At 46.5% G+C, this 20928-nt stretch overlaps 3 protein-coding genes across 4 annotated transcripts in view; 2 read left to right on the top strand and 1 right to left on the bottom strand.

Moving 5' to 3' along the window:
* The window catches only part of LOC145363531 (uncharacterized), a 28253-nt gene extending 22875 nt beyond the window's left edge, over positions 1-5378 (top strand). Inside the window, 1 exon segment of the mRNA XM_080218720.1 lies at positions 4449-5378. Coding sequence (XP_080074846.1) covers positions 4449-5253 — 805 coding nt within the window. The 3' untranslated portion in view covers positions 5254-5378.
* On the top strand, positions 153-19171 carry LOC145363728 (uncharacterized). Of its 2 annotated transcripts, none has more exons than XM_080218967.1 (2): positions 153-211; positions 17537-19171. In XM_080218967.1, the coding sequence occupies exon 2, from the start codon at positions 17568-17570 to the stop codon at positions 18231-18233; it is 666 nt and encodes a 221-aa protein (XP_080075093.1). In that variant the 5' UTR covers positions 153-211; positions 17537-17567; the 3' UTR covers positions 18234-19171. The 2 variants fall into 2 exon arrangements, with proteins under 2 accessions (XP_080075093.1, XP_080075094.1); XM_080218968.1 differs by having other exon boundaries at positions 174-255.
* LOC145363691 (uncharacterized) lies at positions 10836-13720 on the bottom strand. Its single transcript, XM_080218912.1, has one exon. The coding sequence runs from the start codon at positions 13562-13564 to the stop codon at positions 12668-12670; it is 897 nt and encodes a 298-aa protein (XP_080075038.1). The 5' UTR covers positions 13565-13720; the 3' UTR covers positions 10836-12667.
* Positions 19172-20928: the final 1757 nt, after the last annotated feature.

Here is a 20928-nt window from a genome sequence, read left to right as displayed (position 1 = left end):
CCACCATCTGTAACCGTCACAATGCCCGGCTGATTGACGGTAGCTCGAGACCAATAGAAGGAGAGTGGGGCGGGGCTGGAGGACTTAGCGGGAGTGGCTGGTCTTCAAACCAATGGGAACGAGCGGGGGGCGGGGCACCGGGCTGGGAGTGACGCATGCGCAGTGAGGGTGATGGCGATGTGGTGATGGTTGCTTCTTAGGTCCACAAACGGTAAGCGGAAAATTGCGGACCCCGGGAAGCGATGAATCTGGCGGGTGGGTGGAGAGATTTTGTAAACATACTGTTCAAGCCGAGATCCTGAAAAAGGACTTTCTGGTCCCCCCGTTCGCACCGAGAGGAGCCGTAAAGTCTAATGATCGGCCTGTATTAACTGCTGCCATCTTTGTTGGGGGCAATCTGCAGCTATGCGCGTGCGTGATCACCATCTTTGTAGGGTGCAATGTCGTCAATGAGTGGGTGGAGCTAGTTGCCCATTGTTCAGAATGGAGACAACTTGTCCTCTGGGTGGGTGGGGATCTGATTGATGTATATAAAATACTAAAAGCGACTGATAAAGTAAACGTCGACCAAATGTTTCTCCTTGTGGGGCAATGTAGAACAAGAGGTCACAGATATCAGTTGAGAGGGGACAGAGAATGTTGCATTTGTGGGTCTCACTACCCATTGGGTGCTGAAGTCTGAATCATTAAATGGTTTCAAGAAGGAGATAGGTAATATTTCAGATTTTTTTTAAAAAAACAGGCTAAAGGGATATGGGGAACAAGAAGGGAGGTGGACTTGAGACCAGGGCGAGATCAGCCATGATGTGATTGAAGGTTCAAAGGGCAGAATTGCCAACTTCTGCTCCTAATTCCTATGTTCCTATGGAGCTGCATCACTCTTTGACTTGGGTAATTAGACATTCTAATTACTCGTTGGTTTGCATAGAACCAGATATCTGATTAACAAGCCAGAGAAGCAAACCCTGATCTCTGGATCCCATTAACTCTTGTCATCCTGCCTCATGTGTCCAAAGATCTGGAACTCAGTTCAGTCACGTGAAGCCTCATGATAGAAACTCTCAACCCCAAGTAGATATCATCCTCAAATCAAGGGGCTGCTGATGTTGTCTACATGGACTTTATCAAGGCTTTTGACAAGGTACTGCATGGTAGGTTGTTGCATAAGGTTAATTTCATGAGATCCAGGGTGAGGTAGCCAAATGGATAAAAAAATTGGCTTGGTGATAGAAGACAGAGGGTGGGTATAGAAGGTTGTTTTTTAAAATGGAGGCCTGTGACCAGTGGTGTACCTCAGGGATTGGTGCTGGATCCACTTTTATTTGTCATTTATATTAATGATTTGGATGAGAATATAGGAGGCATGGTTAGTAAGTTTGCAGATGACACCAAGATTGGTGGCATAGTGGACAGTGAAGAAAGTTATCTAGGATTGTGTGATGACTTCAGCCAAGCTAATGAGGTTGGCTATTCCTAATTGATGGTTAAATCAGGGAGCCTCATGCTCCCTACTTAAAGCAGGTGTGTCAGACTCCCAGTCTGCATTCAGCAGGGAGCATCTGGCAAGCTGGCTGTGTACAGACGTATGTTGTAAATAAAGTAACTTAGTGATGGGACTTTCGCCTCTGTGGAGTTATTACAGATTGCAACGGAATCTTGATCAATTGGGCCAGTGGGCTGACGAATGGCAGATGGACTTTAATTTAGATAAATGTGAGGTGATGCATTTTGGTAGATTGAACCAGGGCAGGACTTACTCAGTTAATGGTAGGGCGTTAGGGAGAGGCACAGATTCATAGCTCCTTGAAAGTGGAGTCACAGGTGGACAGAGTGGCAAAGAAGGCATTTAGCATGCTTGGTTTCATTGGTCAGAACATTGAATACAGGAGTTGGGACGTCTTGTTGAAGTTGTACAAAACATTGGTAAGACCACACTGGGGATACTGTGTAGAGTTCTGGTCACCCTATTATAGAAAGGATATTATTGAATTAGAAAGAGTGCAGAGAAGATTTACTAGAATGCTAGTGGGACTTGATGGTTTGAGTTATAAGGAGAGGCTGGATAGACTGGGTCTATTTTCTCTGGAGCATCGGAGGCTTAGGTGATCTTATGGCAGTCTATGAAATAATGAGAGACATAGATCAGTTAGATAGCCAATATCTTTTCCCAAAAGTAGGTGAATCTAAAACTAGAGGGCATAGGTTTAAGGTGAGAGGGAAGAGATACAAAAGTGTCCAGACGGGCAATTTGCTCACACAGGGAGAGATGAGTGTCTGGAATAAGCTTCCAGAGATAGTAGTGGTAGTAGGTACAATTTTGTCTTTTAAAAGCATTCAGACAGTTACATGGGTAAGATCGGTATAACATAAGAACATAAGAAATAGGAGCAGGAGTAGACCATATAGCCCTTCGAGCCTGCCGCGCCATTCAATAAGATCATGGCTGATGTGAGGGATATTGGCCAAACATGGGAAATTGGGACTAGCTTAGGGGTTCAAAAAAGGGGCTGCGTGGACAAGTTGGGCTGAAGGGCCTTGTTCCGTGCTGTAAACCTCTGATGACCACAAGGGGCAAAGTGCTGCAAGGATTGTGCGTGTCCAACTGGAACAGGAAGCGGGTGAAGAGAATGTTGTAAATTTCTACCCTTGACCGACAGTGATGGTTAGAGTCTGGCTGGGAGTGCATTAGGATAGCTAAGTTAAAGATATCAAAAGAATGGTTGACAGTTTCAGCAACAGATGTGCTGAAACTCAGACAGAATTGGGTGATGTTAATGAGCTGGAAGTAAGCAGTAATAATGATAATGTGACTGGAAGGTAAGGGGGACTGAAATATTTTGTCGTGGTTGTGAACAGTTTGATTCTGAGCCTCTGAGGAGGTAGTGGTATTGTCACTGGATTAGTAATCCAGAGACCCAGGGCAGGATCTGAGGTACCGGGTTCAAATCCCAACCATGGCAGATGGTAAAATTTGGATTCAATTAAAAAAATCTGGAATGAGAAGTCTAATGATAGAACCATGTCATAAAAACTCATATAGTTCACTAATGTCCTTTAGCGAAGGAAATCTGCCATCCTTACCTGGTCTGGCCGACATGTGATTCCAGGCCCACAGCAATGTGGTTAACTCTGAAATGGAGGGCAATTAGGGATGGACAACCAGTGACTCCCATGAATCCTATAAAGAAAGTGTCACACAATTTCCAGGGGGAGGAACAGTGGCTAGCATTGCTGCCTCATAATGCCAGGGACCCAATTCAATTCCGGCCTTGGGTCATTGTCTGTGTGGAGTTTGCACTTTCTCCCTGTGTCTGTGTGGGTTTCCTCTGGGTGCTCTGGTTTCCTCCCATAGTCGAAAAATGAGCGGCTTAGGTTGATTGGCCATGCTAGATTGACCTCAGTGCAGAGGGATTAACAGGGTAAATATGCGGGGTTACGGGAATAGAGCCTGAGTGCATTTGTGATCAGTACAGACACGATGGGCCAAATGGCACTGTTATGTACTGGGGGAATTCTGTAATTCAGTGGAGTTTGTGCTGAGGACTGATATTGTTCTTCCCAATATTTGAATGGAGGAAATTTCTGATCTTCCAGTACTGAGTGTCAGACGAGTTAGGATGGCACTGTAGCACAGTGGTTGGCACTGCAGCTTCACAGTGCCAGGGACCCGGGTTCGATTCCTGGCTTGGATCACAGTCTGTGTGGAGTTTGCACATTCTCTCCGTGTTTGTGTAGGTTTCTTCCGGGTGCTCCGGTGTCCACCACGTTCTGAAAGGCGTGCTGGTTAGGTGCATTGACCCAAACAGGTGCCGGACTGCGCCAACTAGGGGAATTTCACAGTAACTTCATTGCAGTGTTAATGTAAGCCTTACTCATGACTAATAAATTAACTTTAACAGTGTGTGAGTTGGAGGGGAACTTCGAGGTAATGGTTTTCACATACACCCACTACCTTTTGATGCACCTTCCATAATGAGGACAAACTACACATGTTCTATATGTGGGCAATGCTTCAGACAATCATCTGGCCTGTCTTCTGGGTGGTGGAGAATGAGAGTCCGTCGAAATTCTTTTTAAGTTGTTGATAAATGAAAACCCTCTCCTTCACTCCTTGCCTCTTGCCCTGCCCCTTCTCTCTCTTGCTCTCTTCTCCCATATACAGATCAGGTGCTTCTGTAACTCCAGACCAAATGACAGGTTCCCATTCCTGATGGACATCAGTGAACTCTTTAATACGACAGTCCAACAGTTTACATGATAACTTGCTTCTTGTGCTGACCCCACAAATGACTAGATTCATTCAGCTCAATTTCACAATCTCTCTTGCTCCCTTTTTCTGACTTGAATCAATTTTGCAGGGTGTTAGAAGGGGGACATTTGCTGTTGGAAAACTGAAACCAAACATCACACCCAGCATCTGCCAGATCGCCCCATTTATCGTGACCTGAATATCATCAGAGTTTGAACATGGAAGGGAAAAGCACCTTTCAGCAGGAGGAGAAACTGTACATGTGTCCTGTGTGTGGGCGAGGCTTCAGACAATCATCTGGCCTGTCCAGACACAAGCGCAGCCATGCCGGGGAGAAACCCTGGAAATGTGAGGACTGTGGGAAGAGATTCAATTACCCATCGGAGCTAGAAACTCATCGACGCAGTCACACTGGGGAGAGACCCTTCATTTGCTCCATGTGTGGGAAGGGATTCACTCAGTCATCGAGCCTGCTGAAACACCTGCGAGATCATACCGGGAAGAGGCCGTTCACCTGCTCTGTGTGCGGGAAGGGATTCACTCAGTTATCCAACCTGTCGGAACACCAGCGAGTTCACACTGGGGAGAGACCATTCACCTGTTCCCAGTGTGGAAAAGCATTCACTCAGTCATCCCATCTGCTGTCACACCAGCGAGTTCACACTGAGGAGAGACCTTTTAAATGCTCAATCTGTGAGAGGTGCTATAAAAGTTCTGGGGAACTCACGTCCCATCAGCAGGTCCACACTGATGAGAGACCGTTCAGATGCCCTCACTGTGGGACTGGGTTCAGGCGATCAGAGCAACTCACTGTACACCAGCGCACCCACACTGGGGAGAGACCGTTCCCCTGCTCCGAATGTGGGAAGGGATTCACTCAGTTATCCAGCCTGCTGAATCACCAGCGAATTCACACTGGGGAGAGGCCATTCACCTGCTTCACATGTGGGAAGAGATTCACTACCTCCTCCACTCTGCTGAATCACCAGCGAGTTCACAAGTAACTACAGTGATTGGATTTTGACATCAGTCGCATTCAGGACTGAACCATTGGAATCTGATTCTCCTGATGTCAATAAACTCCAGTCCAGTTGCGGACAAAAACCAAATAAATAAGCTTTGCATTAAACAGTCTGTCGAACCTTTTTAATATGTCTAACACAAAATAATCCTTTTGAAGGATTGTCCCTCTCCTCCATCCTCACCCCCAACAACAAATGTGAGGAGCACATGGAGCTTCTCTATCACTAACATGAAGTCAATCTGATCAGCTGCCTCTGCTGCTGCCCTCCCTTCCACTTGTCCACTTGGCCAGACTGTCTCTAAAGATCTTCCCAGCCTTATTTTGAACCCATATCCTTCTTCTGTATCACTCCTATCTCCTTTGAGTGATCCTGGAGAAGATGGTCATCTGCCACCTTCCTTAAACTGCTGCAGTCCTTGTGATGTGAGTACACCCACCCTGCTGCTTGGAAGGGATTATCAAATTGCTTATCAGGATGAGCAGACATTTCCTCCAATTGAAAATTGGGTAGACCAAAGCCATTTGCCAGAATTTTACCGGCACTCCCATCCTGCAGTTGGGGTGGGCGAGGCTCGCAGAATAGCTTTCTTCATTGGCTTCAGGTGGGATCTTACGAGCCTCGGGCAGGCGACATGGCAAAATTTCAACAATTGTCTTTAATTTCCAACAATTTTCTGGGCGGCACAGTGGTTAGCACTGCTGCTTCTAGCACCAGGGACCTGTGTTTGATTCCCAGCCCGGGTCACTGTCGATGCAGATTCTGCATGTTCTCCCCGTGTCTGCCTGGGTTTCCTCCGGGTGCTCCGGTTTCCTCCCACATTCTGAAAGACACGCTGGTTAGCTGCATTGACCCGAACAGGCGCCAGAGTGTGGCGACGAGGGGAATTTCACAGTAACTACATTGCAGTGTTAATGTGAGCCTTACTCGTGACTAATAAATAAACTTTACTTTTAATCACCACTACAAATTCAGTTCCCTAACTACAGAGTCCATCGCTCTCACTCAGAATTCCCTGAGGCGGAACCACACTCTTCATAATCTTGGTGTTAGATTTAACCCCAAGACGAGTTTCTGATCACTAATATCCATAGGTTTCTGATAGACAAGGGGAACTAAGGGTTATGGGGAGAAAGCAGGAAAGTGGAACTGATCCACTTCAGATCAGCCATGATCTTGTTGAATGGCAGGGCAGGCTCAAAGGGCTAGATGGCCTACTCCTGCTCCTATTTCTTATGTTCTTATGTTCATACTATGATTGATACCAGATATTTCAATCTCCATAATGTCACCAGTCTTCACCCCATCTGCTGCTGAAATCCTCATCCATGCCTGTGTCACCTTTAGACCTGACATTTCCGATGCATTCCTGATCAGCCTCTCACATTCACCCCATTCCCACACAGAAACATGAAATTATCCAAAACTCTGCTGCCAGTGTCTTTTCCCACACCAACTCCTGTTCAGCCATCCCTCCCTGAGCTCACTGGCCTAAATTTGCTCCTCATTAAAGTTTGGTTCTGATCAAATTATGGTTTTAAAGTTTTGCATCCTTGTTTTCAAATTGCTTCATGCCCTCAACCCTCCCATTCTCTAATTTCCAGTCACGCACCCTGTGAAATATCTGCGCTCCTCTCGATCAATTATCCTTGAACATCACTGATTTAAAAAACTCCACCTCAGTATCTCTGATCCAAAGATCTGAAATTCCTTCCCTGAACCTCCAGCTCTCTCCTGATTAAAGATTCTTGTTAAAATCTGCCTCTCCAATCAAGTGTGGCACAGTGGCTGGCACTGCTGCCTCACGGCACCCGGTTTGATTCCCAGCTTGGGTCACTAACTGTGCGGAGTTTGCACATTCTCCTCATGTCTGCGTGGGATTCCTCCAGGTGTTTCAGTTCCCTCCCACAGTCCAAAAACTGTGCTGGTTCAGTGCATTGGCCATGCTAAGTTCTCCCTTGGTGTATCCAAACAGGCGCCAGAGTGTGGCGACTAGGGGATTTTCATAGTGTTAATATCAGCCTACTGTGAGGTGACACACTTTGGAAGGAGTAACTTGACAAGAAAGTATTCAGTGAAAGGTGGGACATGAGGAAGTTCTGTGGAACAAAGGGACCTTGTTTGTCCACCAATCTCAGAAAGCAGAAGGCATGTTCGTAGGGTGATGAAAAAGGCATGTAGACACTTAACTTTATCAATCGAGATATAGATCACAAAAGCAGGGAAGTCATGTTGGAGTTGCATAGAACTTTGGTGAGGCCACAGTTAGAGTACAGTGTGCAGTTCCAATTGCCATATTATCGGAAGGATGTGATTGCACTGGTGGCGGTGCAGAGGAGATTCACCAGGATACTGCCTGGGATGGAACATTTAATTATGAAGAGAGGTTGGATAGACTTGGATTGTCTTTGTTGATGCAGAGGAGACTGAGGGGCAACCTGATTGGGGTATACAAGATTGAGAGACATAGACAGAGTGGATAGGGATCAGCTATTCCCCTTAGCTGAAGGATCAGTCATGAGGGCATAGGTTCAAGGTGAGGGACAGGAGGTTCAGGTAGGATGTGGTCCCACTGCAGTAGGGAAACTCCCCTGTGGGACAGTATGTGGAATTGTTGAGCTCTCCTGAGCTGAGAGAGGATCTGACTGAGCTGTCAGACCTGCAGTATACCTCGAAAAACCACCATCTGGGATCTTTCCTCTGAATGAACTGACTCACAGCTGAAGTTGTTCTGCACTAAAGTAGTTAACTTTGAATATCAATCTCTATTGAATCTTCTAAACAAAATCTACAACTTGTAGTGGACATGCCAAATTTCTTAGGCTCCTGAGAAAGTAAAGGCGTTGGTGGGCTTTCTTAACTACAGTGTCAGTATTGGAGGGACCAGGCCATGTTGTTGGTGATCTGGACACCTAGAAACTTGAAGCTCTCGACCATTTATCCTTCATCCCCATTGATGTAGACAGGGACACGTCCACCACTCCGCTTCTTGACATTGAAGGAAGTTATTGTCATTGTACCGTTTCACCAGATTCTCTATCTCTTTCCTATATTTTGTCTTGTCGTTCTTTGCGATCCGACCCACTATGGTGGTATCGTCAGCAAACTTGAAAATTGGATTGGAGGGGAATTTGGCCACACAGTCAGAGGTTTATAAGGGGTATATTTATTTATTTATTAATCACAAATAGGCTTACATTCACACTGCAATAAAGTTACTGTGAAAAATCCCCTAGTCACCACACTCCAGCACCTGTTTGGGTACACTGAGGGAGAATTTAGCATGGCCAATTGACCTAACTAGCACATCTTTGGACTGTGGGAGAAAACCAGAGCAACCGGAGGAAATCCACGCAGACACAGAGAGAACATGCAAACTCCGCACAGACAGTGACCCAAGTCGGGAATCAAACGTGTGTCCCTGGAACTGTGAGGCAGCAGTGCTAACCACTGTGACAACATATCGTGGAAGAGATGTTATTGCCTATCCTTACTGATTGCGGTCTGTAGATTAGGAAGCCTAGGATCCAGTCACAGAGGGAGCAGCCGAGCCCTGGGCCTCATTTTTAATGAGTTATTAAATATAAGCAGTATTGTCTCTGCTATATCTCCCCTCGGTTCTTTTAAAATGTTTGGCTGTAATCCATTCATACCTGGGGATTTATAAGTACTAGGGGATTATAAGTACATTACCTGTACTTACCTGAATATTCATCCCATCATCAATGACTCCACTTTCTGTTCTATCTCCCACATAAATACTGAAAGAAACAATGATTTCGTATTTGTGCTATCTCTCTTTGAATTGTCCTATCTTATTCCTTAATTCCTATTTTCATTCCAGCTCTACTCTTTTATAGATGTTGTTGTGTTCCCTCTGTACTGCAGTGGAATTGTCATTCTCGTTGACATCTTCCACTGACTAAGATGATGTACATTCAGCAAAACATCTGCTGAGGATAGAAGGAAGTTCATATAGTTTACTTTTATTGATGGTTAAAAAGATCAATCCCAGAGAGGCAGGTTCTGCCACAAGTTATTTATTTATTAATTAGTGTCATGGGTAGGCTGACATTAACACTGCAGTGAAGTTAATGTGAAAATCCGCTAGTCATACTCTGGCGCCTATTCGGGTGCACTGAGGGAGGATTTAGCTTGGCCATTGCTCCTAACCTGCACATCTTTTGGTCTGTGGGAGGAAACCAGAGCACCCGGAAAAAACCCACAGACACAGGGGAATGTGCAGAGTCCACTCAGTGACCAAGCCGGGAATCAAATCCAGGTCCCTGGCGCTGCGACGCAGCAGTGCTAACTACTGGACCACCGTGCCACCCTGTTATGAAGCAGTTTTCAGATATGGTTGTGGGTTGTTATTTTCAATGTGGGTGCCGGTTACCAAACCATTGTTTGCCACTGCGATACACACTGGCTGGACCACTTCCCTCTGTCAGTGGCTAGTGTCTCCCAGATGAAATTCGATGTTTTGTACAAGGGGAGAATCAGTTACAGGGATCAGCCTGGCAATCCATGGGTCTTTGGAAACAGAGAGGGAAGTGGTTAGGAAGATGCAGCAGATTGGTTTGCAAACCGAGATCATTTTTCAATCAATACATCCTGTGGAACAGAACTTAGCTGCTGAGAAGAAGGACATCAGGAAGATGTGGCAATTGATGGGACTTTCGATATTTGGCCCATCGAGTCTGCACTGACCACAATCCCACCTATGCCCTATTCCCGTGATCCCACATCCTTGCTAATCCCCCTGACACTGGGGCAATTTAGCGTGGTTAATCCACCGAACCTGCACGTCTTTGGAGTGTGGGAGGAATCCGGATCACTGGGATGAAACCCACGCAGATATGGAGAGAACATGCAAACTCCACACACAGTGACCCAAGACCAGGAATTGAACCCAGATCCCTGGCACTGTGAGGCAGCAGTGCTCACCATTGTATGTTCAGATGTCCCCTGTAGGTGTAGCAATCTCGTCTATCACCTTAATTTTTGTATATTTTGATGGGGTTTTTTGCATCACACACTCCTGTAGAACAGATTCTGTCTCCCAACAGAGAATCAGGAGGTTATTAAAGGTGTGGCAGTCGATGGGACTTTGTGTCTGAGCAGTTCAGCTGGAATTCCATCCTTGCTGGGAGACTTTCTGGTGGCTCAGCAATCAATGGACTTTTCCAGCTCAAGTGATGAATTATCCTTATCCAACTCAACCCTGACAGGAAGCTGCAGGAGAGTCAAACAGAGACTGGGAGATGTCCATCTCACAGTCATGTTCACCCCAGTGGGACATCTGTTTACTTCCGTCAATGAGAATCTGCAGATCTCGGGGAGGTGGGGGGCAAGAAACGCCATTTTGATCCAGTTTCGAGGGGGAAGTTGATCTCCTCTCTGAGAACTAACACTTAACCACTCAAAGGGAAGTATCTCCCTTCATGATCTGTTGAAGTGTGTGAGATTATCTGCACTTCAGCAAGTTTTGATTTGATTTGATTTGATTTATTCTTGTCACATGTATTAACATACAGCGGAAAAGTATTGTTTCTTGCGTGCTATACAGACAAAACATACCATTCATAGAGAAGGAAATGACAGAGTGCAGAATATAGTGTTTCAGTCATAGCTAGGGTGTAGAGAAAGATCAAGTTAATGCAAGGTAAGTACATTCAAAAGTCTGACAACAGCAGGGAAGAAGTTGTTCTTGAGTCAGTTGGTATTTGACCTCAGACTTTTGTATCTTTTTCCCAAAGGAAGAAGGTGAAAGAGAGAATATCCAGGGTGCGTGGGGGTCCTTGATTATGCTGGCTGCTTTGCTGAGGCAGTGGGAAGTGTAGACAGAGTCAATGGATGGGAGGTTGGTTTTAGTGGTCAAATCAAAATAACTACCTGAGACTCCTTCTGAAAAAAAGCAAGTAACACTTTATTTATCTAACAGTAATCAGGTTCACAAAACTATTAACAAACCCAATAAAACACTATTCTATGGAATGCTGTTTAAATAAATACAATTCCCACTTATTAACAAAAAGAAATAGAATTTTAGTCGCTCTCAAAACATCAACCAGGGTTGTCATCTCCCAGAATCTTCTATCTTCTTTATCTAATGTTTTCACTATCTTTTGTTGGTACCTTTACGATTGAGATGGGGCTCTTTTAAAACACAAATATGGCTGTTACGCTGGTAGAGACAGTTGTTGCCTGTGTGTGTCTCTCTCTCTCTCAAGCTGTGATCTGCGCCAGATGCTGGCTGGCATTCTGGTGCTGGGAGCTATAGCTTTTGTACCCCTGAAGACCTACCCAAAAATCCCCACACGAGGATTGGTTTACCAGTTATCCAAACATCAAATTCAAATCTGATAGGCTGTGTTATTCAAATACCTATTTCAAACTGATTGGTTAAAATTCAAAAACATGTTCTGATTCAAATGCCTGAAGCTTGTTACCAAAGCAGTCCAGCTGTTCTTGTCTCTGATAATATTGTTTCAATCTGTATACAGCATGTACCTGCTTAAGTACAAAAAAACTTTTCTAACCAAACCATAAAATTTTACAGCTCTTAGCATTTTAGAAGTTTTTTTTATAATTTTACAAACACCAACTTTACAACAATCCCATCATACATGACACATAGATTTTGTAGGCAGGTTGGATTCCTTGGCATAAGTGTCTCCCTGTCCTGTTTCTCTGTCCTGGCTACTTCCAAGTGATGCAGCATTCCAGCCGTTGGATCTACTGGTATATATCAGGTTGACTTTGCTTTTGCTTCAATGACAGATGACATCGCTACTGAGTGGGTCGCAAACCAGTCTTTGTTGTGGGTTCCACCTTTACCAAACGTTGCTGTTGCTGTGTCAGAAATGATCGATCAGACACTGAATTTTGCACCATAAGCAATTTAGGATTGAAGCAAAAGTTCATAATTTTATTATTAAATTGGGGCAGTACAGTGGTTACAGCGCCAGGGACCCGGGTTCAATTCCCGGCTTGGGTCACTGTCTGTCTGGAGTTTGCATGTTCTCCCCGTGTCTGCATGGGTTTCTTCTGGGTGCTCCGGTTTCCAACCACAGTCCAAAGATGTGCAGGTTAGGCGGATGTTAGCCAATTTAGCTATGATAAATAGCCTCTCAGTGTTCAGGTCAATATGTGGGTTTAAGGGTGAGTTTTTTGTTGATTCAGGCTCAATGGGATGACTGGCCTATTCCTGCACTGTAGGATTTTATGATAATTCCTCTTCAGAGTTATTGAATTAAGGGGGAAAATCATAGATGGTGCTTTGAAAAAGGGGCATTGCTGCTCCAAGATTCAGAACACGTCCAGGGTATAACATTTCTGTAATTAATAGTAATTGTTTACCACTGGTAGAAACAAACCAAATATTGTCAGACTGTCAATCCTGGATAGGATTAACATTAGAATTAAACCCCTGCAGACATTTTCCAACCCGCTGATGTGACAGGAGGTTAGACGACTGAGTGAATCCCTTCCCACACACACAGCAGGTGAACGGCTTCTCCCCAGTATGAGTTCGCTGGTGTGTCTGCAGGATGGCAGACTGAGTGAATCCCTTCCCGCATTGAGAGCAGGTGAACGGTCTCTCCCCAGTGTGAACTCGCTGGTGTGCTCGGAGGTCAGATGAGCATTTGAACCTCTTTGCGCAGGAGCTACAGCTGAACGGCCTCTCCCCCGTGTGAACTCGCTGATGTATCAGTAAGGTGGATGACCGAGTGAATCCCTTCCCACAAGCGGAACAAACGAATGGCCTCTCCCCGGTGTGAACACGCTGGTGTTCAGTGAGGCTGGACAAACTCCTGAATCTCTGTTCACAGGAAGTACAGCCGAATGGCCTCTCCTCAGTGTGAATTCGCTCATGTGACCACAGGCCAGACGCATGCGTGAATCCCTTCCCACACACAGAGCAGATGAATGGCTTCTCCCCGGTGTGAAGTCGCTGGTGTGCAGTCAGGCTGGATGAACACCTGAACTGCTTTCCACAGGAAGCGCAGCTGAATGGCCTCTCCTCAGTGTGAGTTCGCTGGTGTGACATGAGGCAGGTTGTCAGAGTAAATCCCTTCCCACACGCAAAACAGATGAAGGGTTTCTCCCCAGTGTGGCTGCGTCGATGGTTTTCCAACTGGGATGGATAATAAAATTTCTTACCACAGTCCTCACATTTCCATGATTTCTCCATGGCACTGGGTCCAACATGACTGCGGTGATGGATTTCCAGCAGGGATGGATAATTAAATCCTTTCCCACAGTCCTTACATTTCCACGGTTTCTCCATGGCGTTGGTATCCTTGTGTCTCTCCAGGTTGGATGATCAGTTGTAGCCTGATCCACACTCTGTAGTCTCTCCTCGTTATGAATGGTGTGATGTTTTTTAAGACTGTGTGACTGGTTAAAGCTCTTTCCACAGTCAGTTCAACGGAACACTCACTCGGATGTAATGTTTAATCTGATTTGATTTTCTATCTATATATCCTCCCTAGAAAAGGATTTAAAAATAATCTTTTTTGTAATTCATTCATGGGACATGGGTGTCGCTGGCTGGCAGCATTTATTGCCCATTCCTGGTTACCCTTTGGAGGACAGTTGAGAGTTACCCACATTGCTGTGTGGCTCTGGCGTCACGTGTAGGCCAGACCTTGTAAGGACGGGCAGACTTCCTTCCCTGGAGCACATTAGTGAACCAGGTGGGTTTTTCCGACAATGGTTTCACCATCATCAGTAGATTCTTCATTCCATATTTTTTTTATTGAATTCAAATTCCACCATCTGCTGTGGCGGGATTCGAAGCCGGATCCCCAGAACATTGAGCTCTAACGAAGGGTCATTTAGACGCGAAACGTTGGCTCTATTCTCTCCCCACAGATGCTATCAGACCTGCCGAGATTTTCCAGCATTGTCTGCTTTTGTTTCAGATTCCAGCACCGCAGCATTTTGCTTCCATCTTCGGAACATTAGCTGAGTTTCTGGATTAAGAGTTTAGCGGTAATATTACTAGGCCATCGCCTCCCTCACTGTGAGCATAGGATAGGAACTCGGAACATTTCTCCTTCCACATTCAGAGGTTGATGATATTCAGATCCTGATGAATCTCTCAGATTTTGATGCTTATTTTGATTTTTTTTATGTCTGTAAATCCTCCACTGGTAAAAGGGTTGAAAAGAGTACTCGCAGTGAGTGCAGGATAGAAATTCAGAGCTGACAATTCCAGTTTCTCTGGAATATTCTCTCCCCCAATCTGTCAATCCCAGTCTCTCTGGGAAAGACAGGGAAAGGTCTGAACCCTCAGCTCTAAAATGGCGGCGGCCGGTTGCCAGGGTAACCCGCCCTGGCAACGGTGGTGGAAGCCTCACCTACTCACTCTCTGCCCTTATCAAGATGGCCGCAGGGACATCAGAACCAAACCCGGGGTCCCAAAGAGGCGGCGGGCGGTTGCCTGGGCAACCCGGGGTTGTCATCGGGGAGGAAGCCCTTAACAGCCTCCCTAACTCCCCGCTCGCCGGACGGCTGTCAGTGCGGCCCCCTCGGCCTGTCCCCGCCGGCGGGGTAAAACAGGGGCCCGCGGCCTGGGTCAGAGGTTGGTGCCGTTTCCCGTGCAGCCCGGTTTTCCATTCCTACCCCGTGCTCATCTCTCGCTGCCTCCCCGAACCGCCCCCAACACCTCACACACCAGGACTGACACTGAGCATGCGCTCCCCGGCTCATCGCCGCCTATCACTGACTACGCAGCCTGGCCCCACCCCTCATTCACTCCGATTGATTGGAGGACCAGCCCCTCCCGCTCGGTCCTCCAGCCCCGCCCCTCATTCTCTCCGGTTGATTGGAGGACCAGCCGCTACCGCTGAGTCCTCCAGCCCCGCCCCTCATTCACTCTGGTTGGAGGCCCAACCGTTCCCGTTCGGTCCTCCAGCCCCGCCCCCGTTTCTATTGGTCCGGCGCTGCCGTCAATCAGTCCCCCGGCATTGTGATGTGGAGCATGCATCGTATCATTGCTGTCCTTGGCGCTTGTTTGTCTCGGAGAAGCGGAGTCAGCGTTAGGCGGTGGCTGGGAGGGTCTGGAAACACTTTGTGGATCCGCAAACCCTTCAGAATCATTGTCAGCTCCCTGGTTTGCAGCTGCGGGGCTTCTCCCTCCCTCCCTCCCGGGAACAGGCCCAGGTTAACGGCCCCATCCTGGCTCAGACACTGGAGGATGGTTCACATCAGAGGATGGGGGAGGACAGTAAATAAGAGGTTACACTTTGGCCTCAAATCAGTGAGGACTCTGATCTCTGGGAAGGAAGGAGACCCTGGGAGGTGGGCGGGGAGGATTCACAAACACCCACCCCAACACCCCCAATAAGGCCCATTGGTTTTATTGTAAAATATAAGTCCAAAGATGTGCGGGTTAGATGGGTTGGCCATGCTGAATTGTCCCTTCGTATCAGGGGGACTAGCTAGGGTAAATGCATGGGGATAAGGCCTGGGTGGAATTGTGGTTGGTGCAGACTCGACGGGCTGAATGGCCTCCTCTGCACTGTAGGGTTTCTACGAAAAGCAAAATACTGCATACGCTGGAATCTGAAACAAAAGCAGAAAATGCTGGAAAATCTCAGCAGGTCTGACAGCATCTGTGGGGAGAGAATAGAGCCAACATTTCAAGTCCAGGTGACCCTTCGTCAGAGCTAAGAGCAAAGAGAATCAGAAAAGATTTACACTATTGGGGGAGGAAGGAGTGTGAATTGGACAAAGGCTATGTCAACAAAGATACAGAAGGCTGAGAAAGTGCTAAGAGCGTTCATTAAGTGATCAGAATGTGAGAATGGCAGGACAGAAGTAGAGATTGTTAAAGGGCTGCCTGAGGAATGTGGCAGTTGCCATGAAAGGGGAGCAAGGAGTGTTGAAAGAAGGAGAGCTGGAATGGAATAGTAGAAAAATGGAAGCAAGAAAGAAGAATGATAAAATGGATAAAGTAAATTAAATTGAAATGGGGTGAAGGTGGAGGAGAGAGTTCACGCTCTGAAGTTGTTAAGCTCAATGTTTGGTCTAGAATACTGTGAAATGCCCAATCGGAAAATGAGGTACTATTCCTCCAGTTTGCGTTTGGAGAGGAGGGGGTCGGTCCTAAGACAGCAAAGTGCAGCAAGCTCAGAAGGAGACAAATCAAAGTGGTTGAGAGAAGCAGAGAAATTGAGATGGCTGATATCATGACGACAGTCCTCAAGGAAAAAAATCAAGAGCAGGGAGGGGTCCAAGTGGAGGGGCAATGCTGGGTTCGTCCTAGGAGAACAAAGAACAGCACAACACACAAGAGAGTGAAAGTGTTCGTCGAACACTGAAAGGGGGAGTCGGATTTGAGCTGCAGTCAAATGCTCTACCACTGAGTTCTACCCACTGGCACTTCATCTTCCGAATGGGAACTTTATAATCTTCTGGATTGAACATTGAGTTCAACAACTTGAAGAGGATGAACTCTCTCCTCCACCTTCACCCCATTTCCATTTATTCTTTTTCATTTCTTTTCATTCATTTATCATCTTTCTTTCTCACTTCTCTATTCAGGCTCTCCTTTCCGCCCCTGCCCCACCCACCCACCCCTCATTCCTTTTCAGTATTCTGTCATTCTCACATTCTGATCACTTAATGGACACTCCTGGCACCTCTCAGCCGTTGTGTATCCTCATTTACATTCCCATTGTCCAATCCCAGTCTCCCTCCCACTCCACCCCAGTAGAATAAATCTCCACTGATTCTCTTTGCTCTCAGCTCACACATTAGAATGTAAGAAATAGGAGCAGGAGTAGGCCATCTAGCCCCTCGAGCCTGCCCCGCCATTCAACAAGATCATGGCTGATCTGAAGTGGATCAGTTCCACTTACCCGCCTGCTCCCCATAACCCTTAATTCCCTTATTGATCAAAAATCTATCTACCTGTGAGTTAAACATATTCAATAAGGTAGTCTCCACCACCAGACAAAGGGTCACCTGAAATGTTGGCTCTATTCCCTGCCCACAGATGCTGTCAGACCTGCTGAGATTTTCCAGCATTTTGGTTCTTGTTGCCATTGATTTTGTCAGTCTGCAGACAGGAGCTGGAGTACTGAACCGAGACAGAGGAGAGGGAGGGAGAAAACTGGGAGTGGAGGAAAGAAATGGTGGAGATGGTGAGATGAGTTTGGATTTCAGCCCAGGGAGGAGGCGGAATGTTAAGGGAAGTAGGTCTCTTTACAGTTCATTAATCCTTGTTTTCTCTTTTAAAACTATTGCGCAGGGATTTGCAGTCAGAAATGTAATCCCAAGATATGAAGGGGCTCGATTTGTCCCAACCTGACTGTCAAAGGAACTTGAACATGGAACCACAAAGCCCCACTCACAAGAGCGAGAAACCGTACACGTGTTCTGTGTGTGGACGAGGCTTCAGCCATTCATCCGGCCTGTCGAGACACAAACGCAGCCACACCTTGGGGAAACCGTGGAAATGTGGGGACTGTGAGAAGGAATTCAATTACCCGTCAGAGCTGGAAACACATCGACGCAGTCACACCGGAGAGAGGCCATTCACGTGCACCGTGTGTGGGAAGGGATTTGCCGCATTATTCGTCCTCCAGTCACACCAGCGGATTCACACAAAGGAGAAGCCGTTCAGCTGTACGTTCTGTGGAAAGATGTTCAGTCAGTCATCGGCCCTCACCGTCCACCGACGAGGTCACACCGGGGAGAGACCATTCACCTGCTCCCTTTGCGGGAATAGGTTCACTCAGTCGTCTCTGCTGCGGAAGCACCAACGGGTTCACACCGGCGAAAGGCCGTTCACCTGCTCTGTGTGTGAGAAGAGATTTGCTCAGTCGTCTGCCCTGCTGACGCACCAGCGAGTTCACACAGGGGAGAGGCCATTCAGCTGCTCCAAGTGTGGGAAAGGATTCACTCAGTTAGCCAACCTGCTGACACACGAACGAGTTCACAAGTGACCTCAGCGATTGCATTATTTTGTTAATTCTGCTGTTAATCACACACAACCATGTTCATTCCGGTAGATTGAGTTTGTTATTGCTGATGCCCAATCCTATCTTGGGGGAGACGGTGGCACCATGGTAATGTCACTGGCATAGTAATCCAGAGACCCTGACTAATTCTCTGGCATTGATTTCAAATCCCAACATAACAATTGGCAGAAACAAAATTCAGCTTCTAAACCTGGAATATAAAGTGGGTCTCAGTTAATGGTGATAATGAACCTATCATTGTTTGTAGACCATGCCTCTAAACACCTCGACTTTTTCAAAAGACTGAGGAAATTTGGCGTGTCAGCTATGACTCTAACGAACCTTTACAGATGCGCCATAGAAAACATCCTTTCTGGTTGTATCACAGCTTGGTATGGCTCCTGCTCTGCCCAAGACCACAAGAAACTACAAAGGGTCGTGAACGAAGCCCAGTCCGTCACTCAAACCAGTCTCCCATACATTGACTCACTTCCCACTGCCTTGGAAAAGCAGCCAGCCTAATTAAGGATCTCATGCACCCCGGACATTCTCTCTTCTACTTTCTCCCATCAAGAAAAAGATACAAAAGTCTACGGTCACGTACCAATTGACTGAAGAACAGCTTCTTCCCTGCTGCTGTCAGACTTTCAAATGGACCTACCTTGCATTAAGTTGATCTTTCTCAACACCTTAGCTATGACTGTCATCCGAGACCAGAATTGAACCCAAGTCCCTGGCACTGTGAGGCAGCAGTGCTAACCACTGTGCTGCCTACTCGAGAAGGAAAAAACATCTTAGTGTTCTCCAAACTTGTGTGTTTTAACCTCTACTTGTGAATAAAGACACAAAATCGACTTTAAATACTGAAACATAATTTCCTTTATTCTGCAGCTACTTAAACAACAGTAAATACTTGCAATGCATAAACCAAATACTCACAAATACCTGTTATTTTACTGAACTTAAGATTGATTTCCATTTGCATATGAAACCTGGCCAGGATTTTGCCGCAAGGAATCAGTCTTTATCTTCATTCCAGATGTGAACTCTTCAGTGAGCTTTTGTCCCCTGGGTTCCTCACAACGGTAAGAAGTCTCACAACACCAGGTTAGAGTCCAACCAGTTTATTTGATAGTAATCTCACAAGCTTTCGGAAACGGAACCTTCCACACACCTGCCAAAGGAACCCGTTTACCTCAGTCCAATGCCGGCATCTCTACATCATTCCTCACAATGCCCCAAGCCCTTTGTGTTCGCATAGTTAAAGCTCAAAAGTTCCTTGTCAACCAGTCAATGAATTCATAGAAGAATCATAAAATCCCAACAATGTAGAAGGAGGCCATTTGGCCCATCATGCCTGCACCAACCACAATCCCACCCAGGCCCTATCTCCATAACCCCATGCACTTAGCCCCCTAGTTCCCCTGACACTAAGGGGCAGTTTAGCACAGCCAATCAACCCAACCACTCTCTGGAGTGTGGGAGGAAACTGGAGCACCCAGAGGAAATCCACGCAGATACGGGGAGAATGTGTAGGCTCCACACAGAGAGTGACCGGAGGCCGGAACTGAACCTGGGTCCATGGCGCTGTGAGGCAGCAGTGCTAACCACTGTGCCACCAAGCCACCCTCAATTGATCAGATACTCAATTGCATTGTTGGATTTGGGCAATCAAATGGAGCCAAGACAGAGGTACTGGTCACTCCAGACTCCATCAGGTTTAGGCCTTGGGTGCATATATTACATTCCAATGCCCATGTAAGGAACACTGGCTCCAAACATCTGTAAACAGCTCCTTTCTGCTGAGGACAAGCTGTTACATCTCACACCTTTGCCAGAATTTTACTGCCTTGCCCACCTGAGGCTCGTATGATCTCATGCTTCTGCCAATGGAGAATGCCGTTTTGTGACCCTAGCTATTCCAGGGTGGGTGTGCGAGTAAAATTCCTGCACTTGTGTCCTTTGGTAAGTTCCAGGCCAGCTTGGCTACAGAAAATCCCAGCATTGTCAGAAGAACAACATTAACCAAAAAAATCAGGTTTGCTCGATTGAAAATCAGTCTGGAGTCCCTCAGGGTAGTGTCCTAGGCCCAACAATCTTCAGCTGCTTCATCAATGACCTTCCCTCCATCATAAGGTCAGAAGAATCTTGAGAATTTAAGTTCATGCATGATTTGGGGGTAGCGCAGTGGCACCTATGCCTCACAGCGCCAGAGATCCAGGTTCAGTTATAGCTTCAGGTCACTTTCTGTATGGGGTTTATACATTCTCCTCATGTCTGGTTTCCTCCGGTTCCCCCCCGCAGTCCAAAGATGTGTGGGTTAGGTTGATTGTCCTTGCTAAATTTCCCCTTACTGTCAGAGGCACTAGCAAGGTAAATACGTGGGGTTCAGAGGCTAGGGTCTTGGTGGGATTGTTGTCAATGTAGGCCTGATGGGCCAAATGGCCTCCTTCTGTACTGTAGGATTCTATGATTTGTTGCTTTAACTGTTTGTATTTGTTTAGCGAACAGTCCTGCCACAGGGTAATGAATATCACTGAAGAATGTGATCTGCAGGTGGGGAGCACCAATCCATGGCAATAGTGATCACATTTTATTAGACATTTATTGCTGGTGGCAGCTTGAGGGTTTATATTGCTGATTTGGATAATTCCTATCAGGTTTAGTTTGTTACCTATGT

Source organism: Carcharhinus amblyrhynchos, unplaced genomic scaffold (genome assembly GCF_965287045.1).
Source record: "Carcharhinus amblyrhynchos unplaced genomic scaffold, sCarAmb.v2.hapA scaffold_39, whole genome shotgun sequence".
Classification (NCBI taxonomy): Eukaryota; Metazoa; Chordata; class Chondrichthyes; order Carcharhiniformes; family Carcharhinidae; genus Carcharhinus; species Carcharhinus amblyrhynchos.
This window is presented reverse-complemented; position numbering and strand designations above follow the sequence as displayed.